Genomic DNA, 16196 nt, shown 5'->3' with positions numbered 1-16196 from the left:
GTATCCCTCAATCCTCTTTTTTTGTCTTTACCTGACCGTATTATGTATAATTATGGGATAAATACCAAAGTAAGAAAAGGTAGAGACACATATGTGTGTATAAAGCTAGATGTTATTTTCTATAAAACATTTTCATCGTGACATTCTTATTCTAAAAAACATGGAGTTCATTTTCTTTTCAATCCTCCACAAAAGATCAGAAAAGTAATGAAAATTTGCATACTTTTATCAATATTTATGCATTTAGAAGAATTGTGAAATTTCCCTAAAAAATGAAAAAAACTTATGCACAAGCAGCGACCAGACAATATTTAAAGGTGGATACGACCCCTGAAAGTGTCTAGTTCAAAATACTTTGTTCTAAGAAAAAAAAGCTGAACAGAGTAGTTAAGTCTGACTTGCTGAAGGTCACACAGTACCAGGCAAGAATCCACGTCTCTTGTGTTTTGTGTGTAGTTCTGTGCTCACATACTGTAAAAGTTTCTCTATGGGCTTCCCCGACTTGTTTTTACTGGAGAAAGCGTAACTGATTAAATGTAACAATAACAGCAAATACTTACCTAGAGCTTGTTATGTGATAGGTAGTGTTCTGGGTGCCTTATATGTATTAACTAACGTAATTCTCATAACAACCCTATGAAGTAGACATTACAATTATCCCCCTTTTATAGACTGGAAAACTGAGGCTTGAGCTCACATAGCTGGGATTCAAACAAAGGCAATCCATCCGAGTGCCTGTGCTCTTAATGACCCTGCTGCCTCCCAGTTACTGTACATAATTTGATCAAATGTAAACTTCAACTAGGATTATTTAAAAAATGATAGCATATGAAGTCAAATTATTATGCATATGGAAAATGCACAATAAATATAGAAATAGCTGACACCATAGCATGGTTATGAAAGCTGGCTGCTACTGCTGCTACCACTCAGTAAGGAGACCCCAACTTGACAAATAAGGACAGACTACAGTCCCTGGACACTCAACAGGCTGGACCCAAAGCAGCTCTGGCCTTCCCATGGGTTGCATGGCAGAGCCAGTTACTACCAGCAGGAGGCATAAAGAAATGGGAAGGAAGCTGCAGATAAAGTGCTCACCGTTCTTCCCCAGGTGGCGTTCTGCATGATGAATACGTTTTCTCCATAGCATCCCACACAACTGAGAACAGCTGTATTGTTGGACAGCCATGGTCAGCTCCAGAATGCTCTACTTTGTATTTTCCCTCCTCCTTCCCCATATCATTCCTCTTTTCCCTCACTCTTACTTCCCTGGGATTGTACCGACACCTACCCCAAAAAAGTGTTAGTACATAAGCTTTTTGCCTCTGTTTTCTAGGAAACCTGGGCTAAGACATGAGATCATTACTTGAGATGGACAGTCTCATGCATAAAAGTGCAGTTGGCAGATGGCACAACAGCCATGAGTGCTGGAGAGCACTGGCCATCAAAACTCCTCCCCGCTTCACCCTCTATGATTCCACAGTACCCCAAGCAACTCAACGCTTTAGCCCATATTTTGGATACCATATAGCTTCTGCAATGGGAACTGAGCAATTGTACATTTTCTTGACAAAAGGAATAATTGTTTAAGTATTTTATATCCATATCTATGTCTTTAATTTTTATGCACTTAAGGGTTCTCTTTGCTAAGATTCAGGAAGACCTTTTAATTTAAATTGCTGTATTACTATGAACAAGCATTAACTAAACCCACTCAAATTCGAATTATGTAGGTCTTGGGGGGCAGCAGATCTTATAGCCAATCTTGCAGAATTACCCCAAAATGGAATTCCATCCAAAATTAGACAAATGGAGCGGCTAGACAAAATATCTTTTGTCATTGGGGTAGAGCAATGTAATATCAGTCCTTTAGACATTTTGGATCTAAATTGATTTTTCCATACTTAATGGTGCATACTTTGGAGTCTGAACTGGGTATTGGTCTGAGTATGTTAGCAGGTACGATGTCATTTCAGTTATGTCTGAGGCCCATCTGGGTGAGAATATGCTAGTCTCCTAAGTACTTATTAGAGAATGTAAACTCTGTCACGGGCATATTTAGTATTGAAGGCACAAGAAATTCTCTTTAATCAACGGTACCAAATAATAGGACCCCAGGGATTCATAAGAGATTCCATCTGTGAATGAGAAATTGGGTGTTTGCCAAAGGAAAATGCAGCTTGCCTAATATTTGAGAAAGATGACCTATGAGACAGGTTAATTCTCCATTCTCTCACTTACCTAAGCTCTACTGTCATTAATTTAGATTTTTTTGGTAACTAACACATCTATAATATAGAACCTTAATATTCCTTAAAAATGCTTTCACTGAATAATCATTTAATGTCTTTAGAGAAGGGCAGTAGAAAGAGCAACCATCTAAGGAATGTTTCCAAGTATTTTGAAAATATATTTAAAAACTGGTCTACTGTGGTACCAAAGCTCTTTGTTGATCTAGGTGGGGGAAAAAAACACAGCATGCTCTGAAAATGAAGTTATTTGACTTAAACCATTATTAATTATTTATTATTATTATTATTTGCTTTGACTTAGGAAAAATTCAAGAGCTAAATGAAGCACTGAACTATAATAACTATTCAGATAACTTCCCTTTCAATTAACATTGGCCTCTTTATAATTTTAACTGTTCTTTTTTTATGCTTTTAATATTGAAGTAGCCCCAAATCTAAAAAATAATTAATTATATATGCAATAAAGTTTTAAAACAAGTAGTTGTAAGAAAAGCATATTTACATATATTACAGATGAAACAGGGAATTAAATCATCAAGCTAGATCAGGCAAGTTTTAACAGGGTCATATGAATAACACACACAAGTGATGAAGGAAGAAAAAAGCTGCCCAATACTTGGCTTTTCAGTCCCCATTCTCTATTTTCCATGTTTCTTGAGCTTTATTGTATTCCTCATGGAAAATTTCCTTAAATACCACTTTTCTTTATATCTACTTCTTTCCTCTTCTCAATGTCTTTATTGAATACTTTACAGATGACGAATTTAACTTAGAAACTACAGCAAATATTAACAATCAACCCGTTATAGGGATAAAATTTGATAACCACATATTTTATGTTATTTCCTAACTTACTTAACATAATTTGTTATAAGTATTGAAACTGACAAATAACCTTTCAGATTTATTATAATTTACAAGAAAAATTCCACTTGTTGAACTGTATCTAAACTATGTCAACCAACCAGACATCTCAATGTAAAAAGTCTGGTACGTTGCTAAAGTTATAAAGTAATAATCCAATTGTCTGGTTAAGTTTTTCATTGGTTTTATTGGTATCAAATAATCAGCCTCAGAGAAGAGTATCTTCACAGGCGATTGATTGCATACATCTCTGTTTTTCAACTTCGTAAGGTTTCATATCTCTAACACACAGAGTACATATTTTGTGAACAGTAGTAGTGGTGTTACATAAATTAGGCATATATATTAAGTTGTAGTTCCAGATCACATGGAGATCAGTGAAACAGCTGGTTAGGAAGTGAAAATCCCTAAATCTGGTCTATTGTGTTATACCTGTGAGCATAAGGTAATCACCAGCAACTTTAAAATCCTGTCTCTTGCTGGGACAGTCATAGGTGCTGGTCTATATCCCCTCTTTAGGGATTAACTGCTACGTTTCACAATTGTATGAACTTGCCTGCTGTTGTGGTCTGAATGTTTGTCCCCTCTAAAGCTCACGTGGGAACTGGATTCCCAATGTGGCAATATTGAAAGGTGGAGCCTTTAAGAGGTTATTGAATTGTGCGGACTATTCTGTCATGAATGCATTGATCCATTCATGGACTAATAGGTTAATGGTTTAATGGGTTCTCAAAGGCGTGGACTGGCAGCTTTACAAGGAGAGCAAGTGAACATGTGTACATGCTCTTGCCATTCTCTCCATGTGACATCTTGTGTAGCCATGGGACTCCATACAGCATCTCCACCAAGGAGAAGGCCCTTACCTGCTCCCCAGGCCTCCAAAACTGTAAGAAATAAGTTCTGTTTCTTTAAAAATTACCGAGTTTCAGGTATTCTGTTATAAGCAACAGAAAACATGCTAATACACCAGCCATTTAAATCCAAAGGTAACCCCTTCTCTCCAGTCAGGCTCCATACCTCTCCTGATTTCTTGCCCTTGACCTGGCCTAAATCCCAGACTATAAGTACTAAGATTCCATTGCCAGCCATTCCCAGACTTTTTTCCTGAATAAGGAGCCTTTCTATTGTCACTAAATTTTACCCCATTTCCTAAATTGGATTTGCTTTTAGATCCCCTGAAACTGCACCCTTCTTTCAAAGTAAAATAGTTATCTTGACCAGAAAGACTTTCTCACCCTGGCTTGCCTTATCTACCCCCATCACGCAGCTATCAATACACTCTGGGGGCATGAGCTGTTGTGTTAACTAGGAAATCAAATCTTTTGTTGACATTGGGAGGTCACTTCCTGTTTTCTTTCCTTAACAAATCACAGGTATTCTTTCTGAGATAATTAGTGATAAAATACCAAAATCAACCAAATTATTATTGTACCATTATTATCTAATTTAAGCCCGTATCATATTATTATTAGTCCATTATATGCCATTAACTATTATATCCATCAGACCAAAGCTGTATCTGGTAGTATCTGCATGAACTCAAATTTTTAAATTTACAAGGATCATGATATAAGCACAATAAATTCCTCCAAATCTAATAGTGAGTTTAAAATTTTTTTTTTTTTTTTTTTTAAAAAATGACCGGTAAGGGGATCTTAACCCTTGACTTGGTGTTGTCAGCACCACGCTCAGCCAGTGAGCGAACCGGCCATCCCTATATGGGATCCGAACCCGGGGCCTTGGTGTCATCAGCACCGCACTCTCCCGAGTGAGCCACGGGCCGGCCCTAGTGAATTTAAAATATTACAATGTATTTCTTCTAAATAGATTCTTCTTCATGACACTCTAAATTCATTTCAGCAGCAAAAATTTCACTTTTTTTACAGAAGGCAATGCAGAATAATTTATGCTTATAAACTGAAAAGTTTTGTTTTCTTTTTTTTTTTTAACTGAAGTCATTATGGGTATTGTCTTCCAGGGATGTTTATAATAGATTTTCCTACTAAATAGCCTCATGTAAATAAAAGCTTAACAGGGTCCATATCAAAGTAAAAAGTTTGTAATAGCTTATTATTATTATTTTTTATGGGTCTAGCTAAAAAAATACATTCCTTCATGCAGTGCCATTGTGCAATTTTAGATTAAAAATGTTTTATCCTAGCAAATTTTCCAAGTATTCAGCTGTTCAATATATTAATAGTCCTCTAGTTCCTCCCTTTAATGAAAGATCAAAATCAACACTGACGTCACAGAACATAATCTACAGTGACTAACTGAACTAATGGCACAGTGGAAAAGCAGACTTCTTTCCAATCTCACCAGCAATACTATTTATAATTTCTGTTTTCAAGTACCGAGACTGGTTTAAAAAAAAAAAAAAAAAAAAAAAAAAAAAAAAAAAAAAAAACATCAAGAGGGATGAAGCCAGAACGCTGCAGTGAAAATAAGTCTCTAGCTAAAAGCTTATCACCTGAAGGGCTGGACGCCTTTACCCCAGCACAGTATGCAGCTCAAAGTTAACACGGAGGATAAACTTTCAAATTGTGAGTCATTTAAACTGCAAGAAGATACTGAAGAGACCCATTGCTTTGGAGCTATAAGCTTGCAGAAAGATTTTCCAAGAACTCTTATTACAAAAGAGTCCAAGATGTTGGGTCTAACAAAGGTAAATGTCACAAGAAACCGAAACTCAGACCCAGACAAATACACACATATATATAGCTTTACCTTGCTGCGTTGGGATCCTGTGACCTTAAGGAAGGGCGAGGACAAGAAGCAAAACAGCGATAAACAATTGCTTTGAAGACACCGACAGACCATAAATGGTGTGCACTTCAGAAAACCAGTAGTATGTGCTGCTCACAGCTCATTCTAATTTACCCAAATTTCTTATCAATAAAGATGGACTTAAGAATAGAGTACACATATATTAGAAAAGATTATAGTGTCATATATGGAATTAGTCTACGGCATTTTGTCAGCCAGCAATAGTCACAGGTTATTCTTGAACTAGACTGTTTTTATATTTTCTACACCTTGACTTCAGTGCCGCAGAGATGCTCCTATTGAATTGTCCCTAGGAGAGCACCACTCACTCTAAGTGCGAAACTTGGCTACGGGTTTTCATGGGTTCACCTTAATTAAAGACTCATTGCTGGCTACTGATATATTTCCAGACTTCTATCTCAAAGTCCAGACATGTAAATTAGTACGTAAAAAAAGAACCTTATCTCTATTTCCTTCCCTTAATTTCTGTTTGAAAATTCTAAATAAATAAATTACTTAAAAGGAAACCATAAATAAGAAGAGTGGTGGTTAGCAACAACTAGATTTTCTTGTCAAAAGGAAAAGTACAGTATAAGCAAAGATGGAAAATAATATTACCTTTCCTTCCTGCTAATTAATATTAAGCAGCATTTAAAACTATATGGGATATTCAAAAGCTGAGAATATTTGAGAAAATAATCATAAAACGAGCATAGTCCTAGAATATATATACTCCTACCTCATGCAAGCAAACTGCATCCTGTGCCACCATTTGCATATGTACACGGAATGAGTGACCTAATTGGGCAGAAGTCAAAAGAGGCCAAATCTTTAAGACTTCAATTCAGGAAAAAATACCAAACCAAGGGTTTAATTAAAAACTTGATGCCATGTTGCTCTTCAATAAATATTTCCCTCATGTGTCTGTTGAAAATTCCAGACCACGACGTCACTGAGATGAGAGCAACTGGAAGGAGTCTCATCTCTGAGGGTCTCAGGAACACTCATTCCGAACATATGGGCTTTCTGTTATTACGTAACTAGTCTATGTTCCTTGGTCTTAACTCCAGCAAATGTTAGGACTCAGGTTTGTCCATTGAGCTCTGACATGCAGTTCCTTGACACAATAAGCTGCAATAAGCCATGAAGCAAGAAACATAAATGTCAGTTATAAGCTATGAAACAATGCTTCAAACTAGAAAAAAGGCCAATGTAGAAAGACTGATCTTACTTCAAAACTCTTCACCTCTTCTTCACCATCATCATCTTCCTCATCATGACAACTCTGATACATGTGAAAAACAAAGTGGACAGGAATACGTGAGGCAGAAAGTACAAAAGAATGATTTAACACAGAACACCAGATCATTTGCATTAAATTATCACCAACATTGTTTACAAATGTATATTAGATATGATAAACTTACATGACAGGATCAATGAATTCATGACCCAAAAGGAAATTATATATATTGTGCTTTTACAAAATTAAAATATTAAATTACCTATTTTATCCATAACATAGAGATAATTATGAGGTCCATATCATACTGTACATATTACTTATTTGTGCATTTGCCTCGTTCAAACCAAATTGCAAACCTTAGACAAGGTTCTTGTTTCCTTTCTTTATGCTGCCATTACAACACACGAATACGGGAACGTGCAATAACCATGAATTAATATTAATGGAAAGCAGTGTCCATTAATTAAAATGAATCTTGTAATCCTTCTTTTTTTTAAGTTCATTTTTTATTGTATTTGGTCCAAAAAGAATAAAAGTGAAATTCTTACTGCTACTAATATTATTCTTTATACATAAAAATGATAAAACTTACTATTCCAATATTTGGGGGTTATTTTTCCAGAAATGATAAAGAAGTTGCTCTATGCCATATTTATCTTATTCCCATAGCTGAAACTTTTGTTTGCTAAGGAAGCAAAGGGGTATGACGGCTATAGGAATATGGGCTCAGAGGCAGAGTTCCTGGTTCAAATCCTGACTCTAAAGGTTACTAGCTGTCCAGGCTTGGGCAAGTTCCTTCTCTCTGTGCCTCAGTTTTCTTTTCTTTTTTTTTTTTTTTTTTTGTCTTTTGTCTTTTTCCGTGTCCGGCAACGGATCGCAACCTTCAGTGTTGCCCCCGTACCGGACCGGGGACTGGCAACGGGATTGCAACACCGGACCGGGGACTGGCAACGGGATTGCAACACCGGACCGGGGACTGGCAACGGGATTGCAACACCGGACCGGGGACTGGCAACGGGATTGCAACACCGGACCGGGGACTGGCAACGGGATTGCAACCCTCGGTGTTGCTCCCGTGCCTCGCTCAGCCAGCGAGCGGGAACCGGTCTGCATCTGGGATCCGAACCCTTGGACGGGAGCGCCGCCGCGCTTCCCAAGCGGCGCACTATCCAGTGCGCCACCGGGCCGGCCCGCCTCAGTTTTCTTATATTAAAAAGGAACTGAGAAAAAGAGTAGCCAGGTTCTTGAATCACATGAGCTGATATAAATGTAAATTATATGCCACTTAGAAAAAGTTTCTGAAAAAATAATGAGCTTTTAGTAAGTCTCAGCTGCTGTTACTATGGTTTGGAATTAGGAATATAATGGTGACCAAAGGAAGCTGTTCATTAACAAACACCTGTGGTGGGAAGAAACCTGCAGCTCTTCCAGGTTAGATTGTTCCAACCCTTCCAAGTCAGTTTCCGTGTTTGGTAGGCACTCAGTCTATCAGTGAGGTGTATGGGGGCAAATGGTGAAATATGTTACAAATTGGACAAAAACTGTTAATTCAGTGAATCACAGTGCTCTGGATATGGAGATGAAGGAGGGACCGGGTGGAGGGTACAAAGAGTGACTCTCTCGCCCACTCAGTGATACACTGTAAAAGATTGGTCACATTCATTCATTCAACAAATATGTGCTGAGCACCACCCTTTCCATTTAGAATAATCGGCGTGTGAACATGGAGGAAATAAAGGTGGGGACACAGACCTGTGACAATTTCATTATGTGGTCAAGGTGCTAAACAGCATCGTTTCACCATAAAAACAAAGACGTTAATGATTCATTCAGAAAGCAGGACATTTTCCACTATGTGTCAATGTTACCCTGCGTTCTGTGTCCTCAGTTAAGCCGGAAGTTTGAAAATAAGAACACAAGAGAACTGCAGCAAACCAGATCTGGAAGGCAGATCTGCAGCCTCTGTAAATACTGTACATCTAATGTCAAATACTGAGGAATTTTGGCTTTCCTGTTCTTCAAGATTACCTATTCCAACGTTTCCCATTAAAATTAATGTAAAATTAATTAGTATTTAGCATTAGTAAGTAGGAGTGAAAAGTATTGGGATTTTATCAGATAATAAGCAAATTAGAATACTAATATTAAACGTCTCTAAAGGATATGAAGTTTTAAGTTTTCTCAAATACATCATCGTCTCCTTTAAGTTTCATGACATTCAGAAATACAGGAGAGGAACAAGGTTTGAGATGAAGAATACATTCAGAAAAGTTGTTATTTGGGATTATAATGACATGCTTTTAAGCTATAAAATTCATATGACATGTTTGCTTTTGTACAAAGGAATGGTGCATTTAGAATGCTGGCTGAGAAATATCTTTTAAGGAAAAGTATTTTGAAATAAAATATTTTAAACTGTTTTTTTTTAGTCCTCCTAGAAAAATTTAATGAAATTTTCTTTTAATAAGTTTAAAATCTGTGACTTTTTAAAACTATTAAGCCTAAATGTACTTGGAGTATATATATACATGACAGAATTAAGCAAATCCATAAACTACTTTAAATCTCTACTGATTGGCATGAGGGTATGCTGGGACCATAAGAAAACTATATCAGGTCTCTAGCAACTTTTTAATGTACTGGACTGAAACAGAAGGATTTACAGGCACTAGACATACATTCTTCAATAGCAAATTGCATCCATAAAATATACCTAATAATGCTAAGTAATAAGGGAGTTATATTAAAGAGTTCTGCAACACAGGATTTGGCTTTCTGAATCAGAATGCTAAATACTAGGCAAGGAAGAGCCATACCATATGCCAGGAAGAAAAAGATAAATAAGATCCACACATAAAAGAGCAAAAGTATGGAATAGAGAATTTAGAAGAAAAAAAGAAAACAGAGGATACTTCAGCCCATTCAGGTATCTAAAACAAAACTCAAAACCGGCAATAAGAATACATAAAGCAGTAAATAGGACACTTCACTTTGCCAGTATTTGCTGGAAATTTCGTTCTGCAAAAGAACAATATTTCATACTTTCTTCAGTTGCCTTTCTGATTGTGTAACTCCTCAGAAGACCAAGGAAGCAGAAACAGAAGCTTTCAATATGGATTTAAATCTAAGAGAAAGGTAACGGGTGAGATAAAAGGAAGAGAAATCTCATAGGAAAGTGTCCTTGGCATTTTATAATTTTAACCGACAAAGAACAGAGCACTTGGCATAACTAAATGTGTATCTTAAATATTTCAAAAAGTTAGTAAGAAAGGAGGAAGAGGAGGAGGAAAAGGTTTCCTCAGCAGGAAACTCAAAAGTGTGGAAACATTATTGAGTGCTCAATTTGTGATGATATCATTCTAGATACTTCCACATGGTTACCTTGTTTAAACAGGTAAAACCACTCCATTAGGAGAAAGCAGCTCCAGACAGTTCAGGAGGGATGATGGATAGTCGAGAGACATTCTGAGAAATCAAGCAAGGGTGGGCTCCTTTTCTTTTAACCATCTCCTAAATTTCTGTGACCTTATGGGCTCGGTCCTAGGACTTCTCTTCTAATGCTGCCTTCTCTTCCTGGGTGAGATCACCCACCACTATGGCTTCAATTGCCATCTAATGTTGATGAATCCCAAATCTGTACTCATAAGCCTCACCCGAGGTACTGAATGTCAGCCATGAATGTCCAATCGCATGTTTGACATCTCCACTTAGATGTCTCACGGGCACCTTTACCATGCCCAGGATTTAATTTGTCACCTTCCTACCTCACTTTGGACCTACAATTATTCTGCTGCTCATATCTCAGTATATAGTACTCAAGTCAGAAGTCTCAGAGAAACTTCGACTCCTCATTTATACTCATCCCCTTATTCATCCTCTTGTAGAGAGGAGCAAATGAAATAAACACCCAGTGAATGCTAGCTGTTACTGTTTTTGCATGGCCAACTCACTGTTCAACAATGAGTTGAACAGTCAAGGACTTCCTTATGCAGCCCTCACTACAAGGCTATGTAACATGTTCCCAATACTCTAATAGTTCAGTTTTTCTACAATCATTTGTTTAAATTTTGTCTTCCCCATCAGATGATAAACAGCAAGAAGGCATGGTGTATATGTTTCTTTCCTACTTATCATGTTATCTCCAATACCTTGATGCCCAGCAAATATTTGTTGAATGAATGAATGTTTGAAAAATTAGTGTACTGTCCATAAACACAATGTTAAAGCAGGAATTAATGATTACCTGAAGCTACAGCAGAGATTCACGCAACAAGTGGTAAGTTGAGGGCTGGCCAGTTAGCTTGGGTGGTTAGAGTGTGGTGTTACAACACCAAGGTCAAGAGTTAGGATCCCTGTACCATCCAGCCACCAAACTCTCCCCCCAAAAATCCAAAAACAAGTGGAAAGTTGAGATTAATGCCCCTTATATTTCTAAGATTAACAATATTAAAAAAGTTTTAATCCAGAAATACATAGATTCTTATCCTTCATAAGATGAAAATGATTTTCCCTTTATTAAAATTAAACATTACAATTTGGAAAAAGATTTATTCACCTTTGCCATAATATCTGCATAAGCCATATATAAAAAATCTTCCTCCAGTTTGCTATGGAAAACAAGAAAAAAACCATCAACTTTTAAGCAGAAGGCTAGTCACATGCAAACAAACCATCATTGTGTAAAATAACCTTTGTTTTTTTCTAACAAGTATGCCTTTTTAAAGTTACAAAAACACAAAACTTAGGAAATAATAATCATTCAGAAATATCGTAGAATCAGAAAGCAAAGAACTCATCCTAAATAGTTTTCGCACCTTACCTTACAGGAGAGGCCTTCAAATCTCACAAAACAAATGGCATATTGATTTACACACAAATGTAATTACTTTTCTTCAGACTACAAAACTTGAAACAAGCAAATTTAAATGAAGTAGGGGCTTTTGACAGCAGAAGTGATATTTGACATTGGATGGAAAGACTTGTCAAATTACCATATTGCAGTTAAAAAATGAGATGGTCATAACGATGATTCTTAAAATTTAAGAAAGGATAAAATACATTTTTAACTCTCAAAGAAGTATGGAAACCATTAATACTTGAAAAAAAAGTTTCTATGAAAAAAAACCCCTAAAATTTGCAAATTTATTTTAGCGGTTTTAAAATCCAACCATGAGAAAAATTCACTTATGAGAAATACCTCATTACCTGACAATGCCAGACAGAGAGCTGTTCTATGCTTAGGGATGAGATGATGTTGTTAGTTAGGAAATAATAAGAGAGAGAGAAATAGAGAGAGGATGGATCTCATTAGCTAAGAGGGAGAAATGTACATTATTATGGCATGCAAAGGGGTCAAATGAACTCTTTAGGACTTCTGAGAAGACTCATGTTGCTATGGATTGATTATTAAATTATCTCCCAGGATCTGCAGAGAACAGGTGAAGCCTGGGGTAAAGTAGGATTTCTTTCACATGGCAGGGAAGCAGATGAAGGTTCTATAACCTCTGCAATGCCTCATCTACAAAGCCCATCTATGCAGTGCCCCCTTGAAATGGGTAGATACTCAGCACATTTTGATCATTAGGACTAAGAGTGCATTTTTTATTTAACTCCATAGATGTTTGTCCTTTGTAGTTTTGGTGAATTCATATGACTAAGACTGCAGAAGGCAAGAAAAGTGTGCAATACCTTTAAAGTAGACCTCAGAGATACTTCCAAGTTAAGATGATGGCTCCTCCAGCCCCTAAAGGTCTCATGAGACTTCTCAATGGAGACAATCAACCCAGGAAACCTTGAGTATGGGTTTCCCTACATTTTTGGCACTAGAATTTGCTTTGGGTTTTTAAAATGTTATTTATAACAGCTATTTGTGATAAAGAGAAACAACATTTTATAAGAAGAATCAGAATCAACTAAAGCAGCTAATTACAACGTTTGTTAAGAAAAGCTAGAACTCAGAGGTAAGAATTAAAGCCTGAAATTGGATGAGTGCTGATCTGCAGGTGTATGCCAGACTGGTCATCTCCAAACAACTCTCTCTCTCTCCTAACAAGAGCAAGATGAAATTGAAACATGAATACAGGACACACAGAATACTCGGACATGGGATTATTTGTTCCTCCTAGGTCTTGTAGGACCCCTCCCAACCATACCATTTCTCTGTTAAAGCCGTTCGACTAAAGAGAAGGATCAGCTGATGCAGAGGATCCACTCTCTTAGTGCCTTCATCTTCTTCTGGAGGTTTGGCCCCAGGTTTCTACAAAAAAATAAAATTTATAAAATTTCACTTTTGAAAGAACTGTTCACTTAAATCTAGGAGCAACAGGACGGATAAGAACAGAGAATAAAAAGAAAGCCCTTCTATTCCTTCTATGGCATGGATGTGTGTGTGTCTGTGTATGTGCATTTTACATGCATTATACATGTTGCATGTGTGTATGTGTATATATATGTATGCATGTGTATGTGTTGTGCATATATATAATATATAATGTAATATAGGTAACATAATGTGATATATATGTGTGTGGGTACATAATTAACAATGTAAAACTATGCACTTAAAACAGAGATATTTAATAATTTGACCAAAAAACAGTATGGGCAAGAATGACTTACATAATTTAAAAATTCTGACTGCTCCTACTTATAAGCAGATTCATAACTAACTGAAAGAGTATTTGCTACATAGATTTCAGCTTTAGTGAAGACCGGATTTATAAAGATTTGCAATAAATGCTGTCACTCCAAGAATGAAAATTTAGTCCACATAACAATGCAACCTGATTACCAAATGACACATTTCTTTGCCTACACAAAAATAATAGGCAAAGAACACTAAACGAGTTAGTGCTTGAACCACCTACACATTTATTTCTCACTTTGTTACTTTTTAAACTTAAAAAATAAGTATTTACTATTGGATGGAACTTTAACAATTAGAAAAGTTATTAAGCATTTTTATTGACTGCAGAATTAATTAACCCTGATTTTGGTGAATGATTTAATGAATTTATACCTCCACCGACTTACCCAATCGGGCTAATTTTTTTCTTTACATGAATAATGTTCTCTCCTGGATTTAAGGTTTAATGATGTGGGTACTAGTCAAATTTCTTCAGGTACCCAAATATTCTATGGTTGTTTTGATTCTAAAGACAAATCAAATTCACTTAAAAAATATGGGGCAGTCAGGGTTAGGCTTTTAAGAACTGGATTAGTTTATCCATTATATTCCCTGATTCTTTGTGAGCTAAAAACAATAACTTTCAGACAAGCTGTCTGTAACTTGGAAATGATGAAGCCTTTGACTAGTCTGCAAAACTCTGTGGAACTATATGCTTGTAAATTCTCTTGAGGAGATGACTTTTGTTAGGCTTTTCAACAGGTCCATGACCTACAGAAGACTATGATGCTTGCTCCCCTATGGGCGGCCTTCTCTATAGCCCATGCCTCTCTATCAGCACCACTGGAAGAAAACCCTACTTGTCATCCATGTATTTACCACAACTTCCTCCTCTCCTTGTATCCAGTCTAGCATCCTCTGCCCCATGCGTTTTTAAAAACCAGCAACTTTCCACCAGCTTTTGTTAACCTTTGACTTATTTACAGTTCAGCCTTTTACTGTTTGTCCTGGCTCTGAGGTGTTTAAAGGAGCTTTGAGGAAGAATTTAAAAGAATAACTGAATCATGATTGTTAATAACTAACCTGTATTACTCATCCTAAGTTCTGATGTTGATCTCTTGCAAATATGAAGAGTGAATTTTTCTGTAAACACTGAATGCAATATAACGACTGACATTAAAAACTTTCCTAAGACGGATACACATATGACGACGGCTCACACAATGTTCCACCACACCCAAACCCTCTATCATCTTTTAACTCCATTAAAAACCTACTGCTAAATCTTCTATTAGTTTATCTTCAAAGTAATGCTCTTCTGTTTCAATCCAAGATTTTTCATATCCCTGAAGAAAGAGATTGACAGCCCGATGCCTGAAAGATAAGCACAATTTCAAATAAAGAGATTTTTAAAAAATAAATTAAAAAGGTATTCAATAACATTTTATTACTGGATTATCTGCACTAAAAAATAAAAATAAAAATAAACTTCCTATTCTTGATTCTCCTCTCGAGAGGCAACATTTTGTAGTGAACAGAATCAGGTTTCTCAGATAACACACTGACTTGGATTTACATCCTGGCTCAGCCGTTTTGAGCTTTGTAACCCTGTCACGTTATTCAACCTTCCCAACTTTCATTTTTCTCATTTATAAAACTAGGATAACCCTATCTACACTTCAGTTTTGTAAGACTCAAGACGAGACAAAGGTTGTAAAAGCACAGTGGATAGATGCTGATTAAATGATAGTTAATATCACAAAAAGTAGCTCTTGATAGACAAAGTAATAAGTGTTGATAGAAGAATTAGTTGTGTTCAAGTTAACATTGGAAACCAGCCCTGAGGATTCCAAAGCAAACCATATTAAGTGAACTTTATGGAAGTACAAATCCAAAGATTAAATCCTGGAATTCTGATAATAAATAGCCAGCTATGAAATAAAAGAAGACTAGTGAAGACTAGAAAAATCAGTGTAACTCATCATGAAGTTAATGAGAGATGTGGATGAGATGTTGATATAAGAAAGGACCAAATAATGTCATGACAATAAAAGAACACCATAAGAGAGTATCAGAGGTGACAGAATGAGAAGGTGCCATTGTAGGATGGGAAGCTGAGCTTCATGAGAGTAAAAGTGGGTTATGGGGTCATGAGACATAATAGGTTATGAAGGGCCTTGAACTAACAATGCAGGTGGAACTTCTTAGAAATCACTGTAAACCCCCGTCCATGAGAGAGGCACACCGAATAACATGCTCAACCACATGGTACACCAGGGTCACTCGATAGGTTTTGGACAGCATACGTGCCAGGCCCTCACAGACACTCTAATTCAGTAAGTTGAGGCCTGGATATTTCTTAAATGTATTTAAGTGTACAGGTTGGAGAACCATTGGAATAAGGGTTTAAAAACGGCATATCAGAGAGAGTGAAACAGCAAAC

General features: G+C 36.6%; 1 protein-coding gene across 3 annotated transcripts in view; it reads right to left on the bottom strand.

Annotated features, from left to right (window-relative positions):
- The window catches only part of RYR2 (ryanodine receptor 2 (cardiac)), a 204261-nt gene that overhangs the window by 69524 nt on the left and 118541 nt on the right, over positions 1–16196 (bottom strand). For all 3 annotated transcript variants that reach the window (XM_008569233.1, XM_008569234.1, XM_008569235.1), the window contains 5 exons: positions 15031–15127; positions 13281–13384; positions 11684–11735; positions 7114–7167; positions 5844–5867 (listed from right to left, as the gene is read on the bottom strand). In XM_008569233.1, the coding sequence (XP_008567455.1) occupies positions 5844–5867; positions 7114–7167; positions 11684–11735; positions 13281–13384; positions 15031–15127 (331 nt within the window). The remainder of the gene's footprint in view (positions 1–5843; positions 5868–7113; positions 7168–11683; positions 11736–13280; positions 13385–15030; positions 15128–16196) is intronic.

This window comes from Galeopterus variegatus, unplaced genomic scaffold (genome assembly GCF_000696425.1).
Source record: "Galeopterus variegatus unplaced genomic scaffold, G_variegatus-3.0.2 Scaffold482, whole genome shotgun sequence".
NCBI lineage: Eukaryota > Metazoa > Chordata > Mammalia > Dermoptera > Cynocephalidae > Galeopterus > Galeopterus variegatus.
The sequence above is the reverse complement of the archived record's forward strand: the minus strand, read 5'-3'. Positions and strand labels throughout refer to the sequence as shown.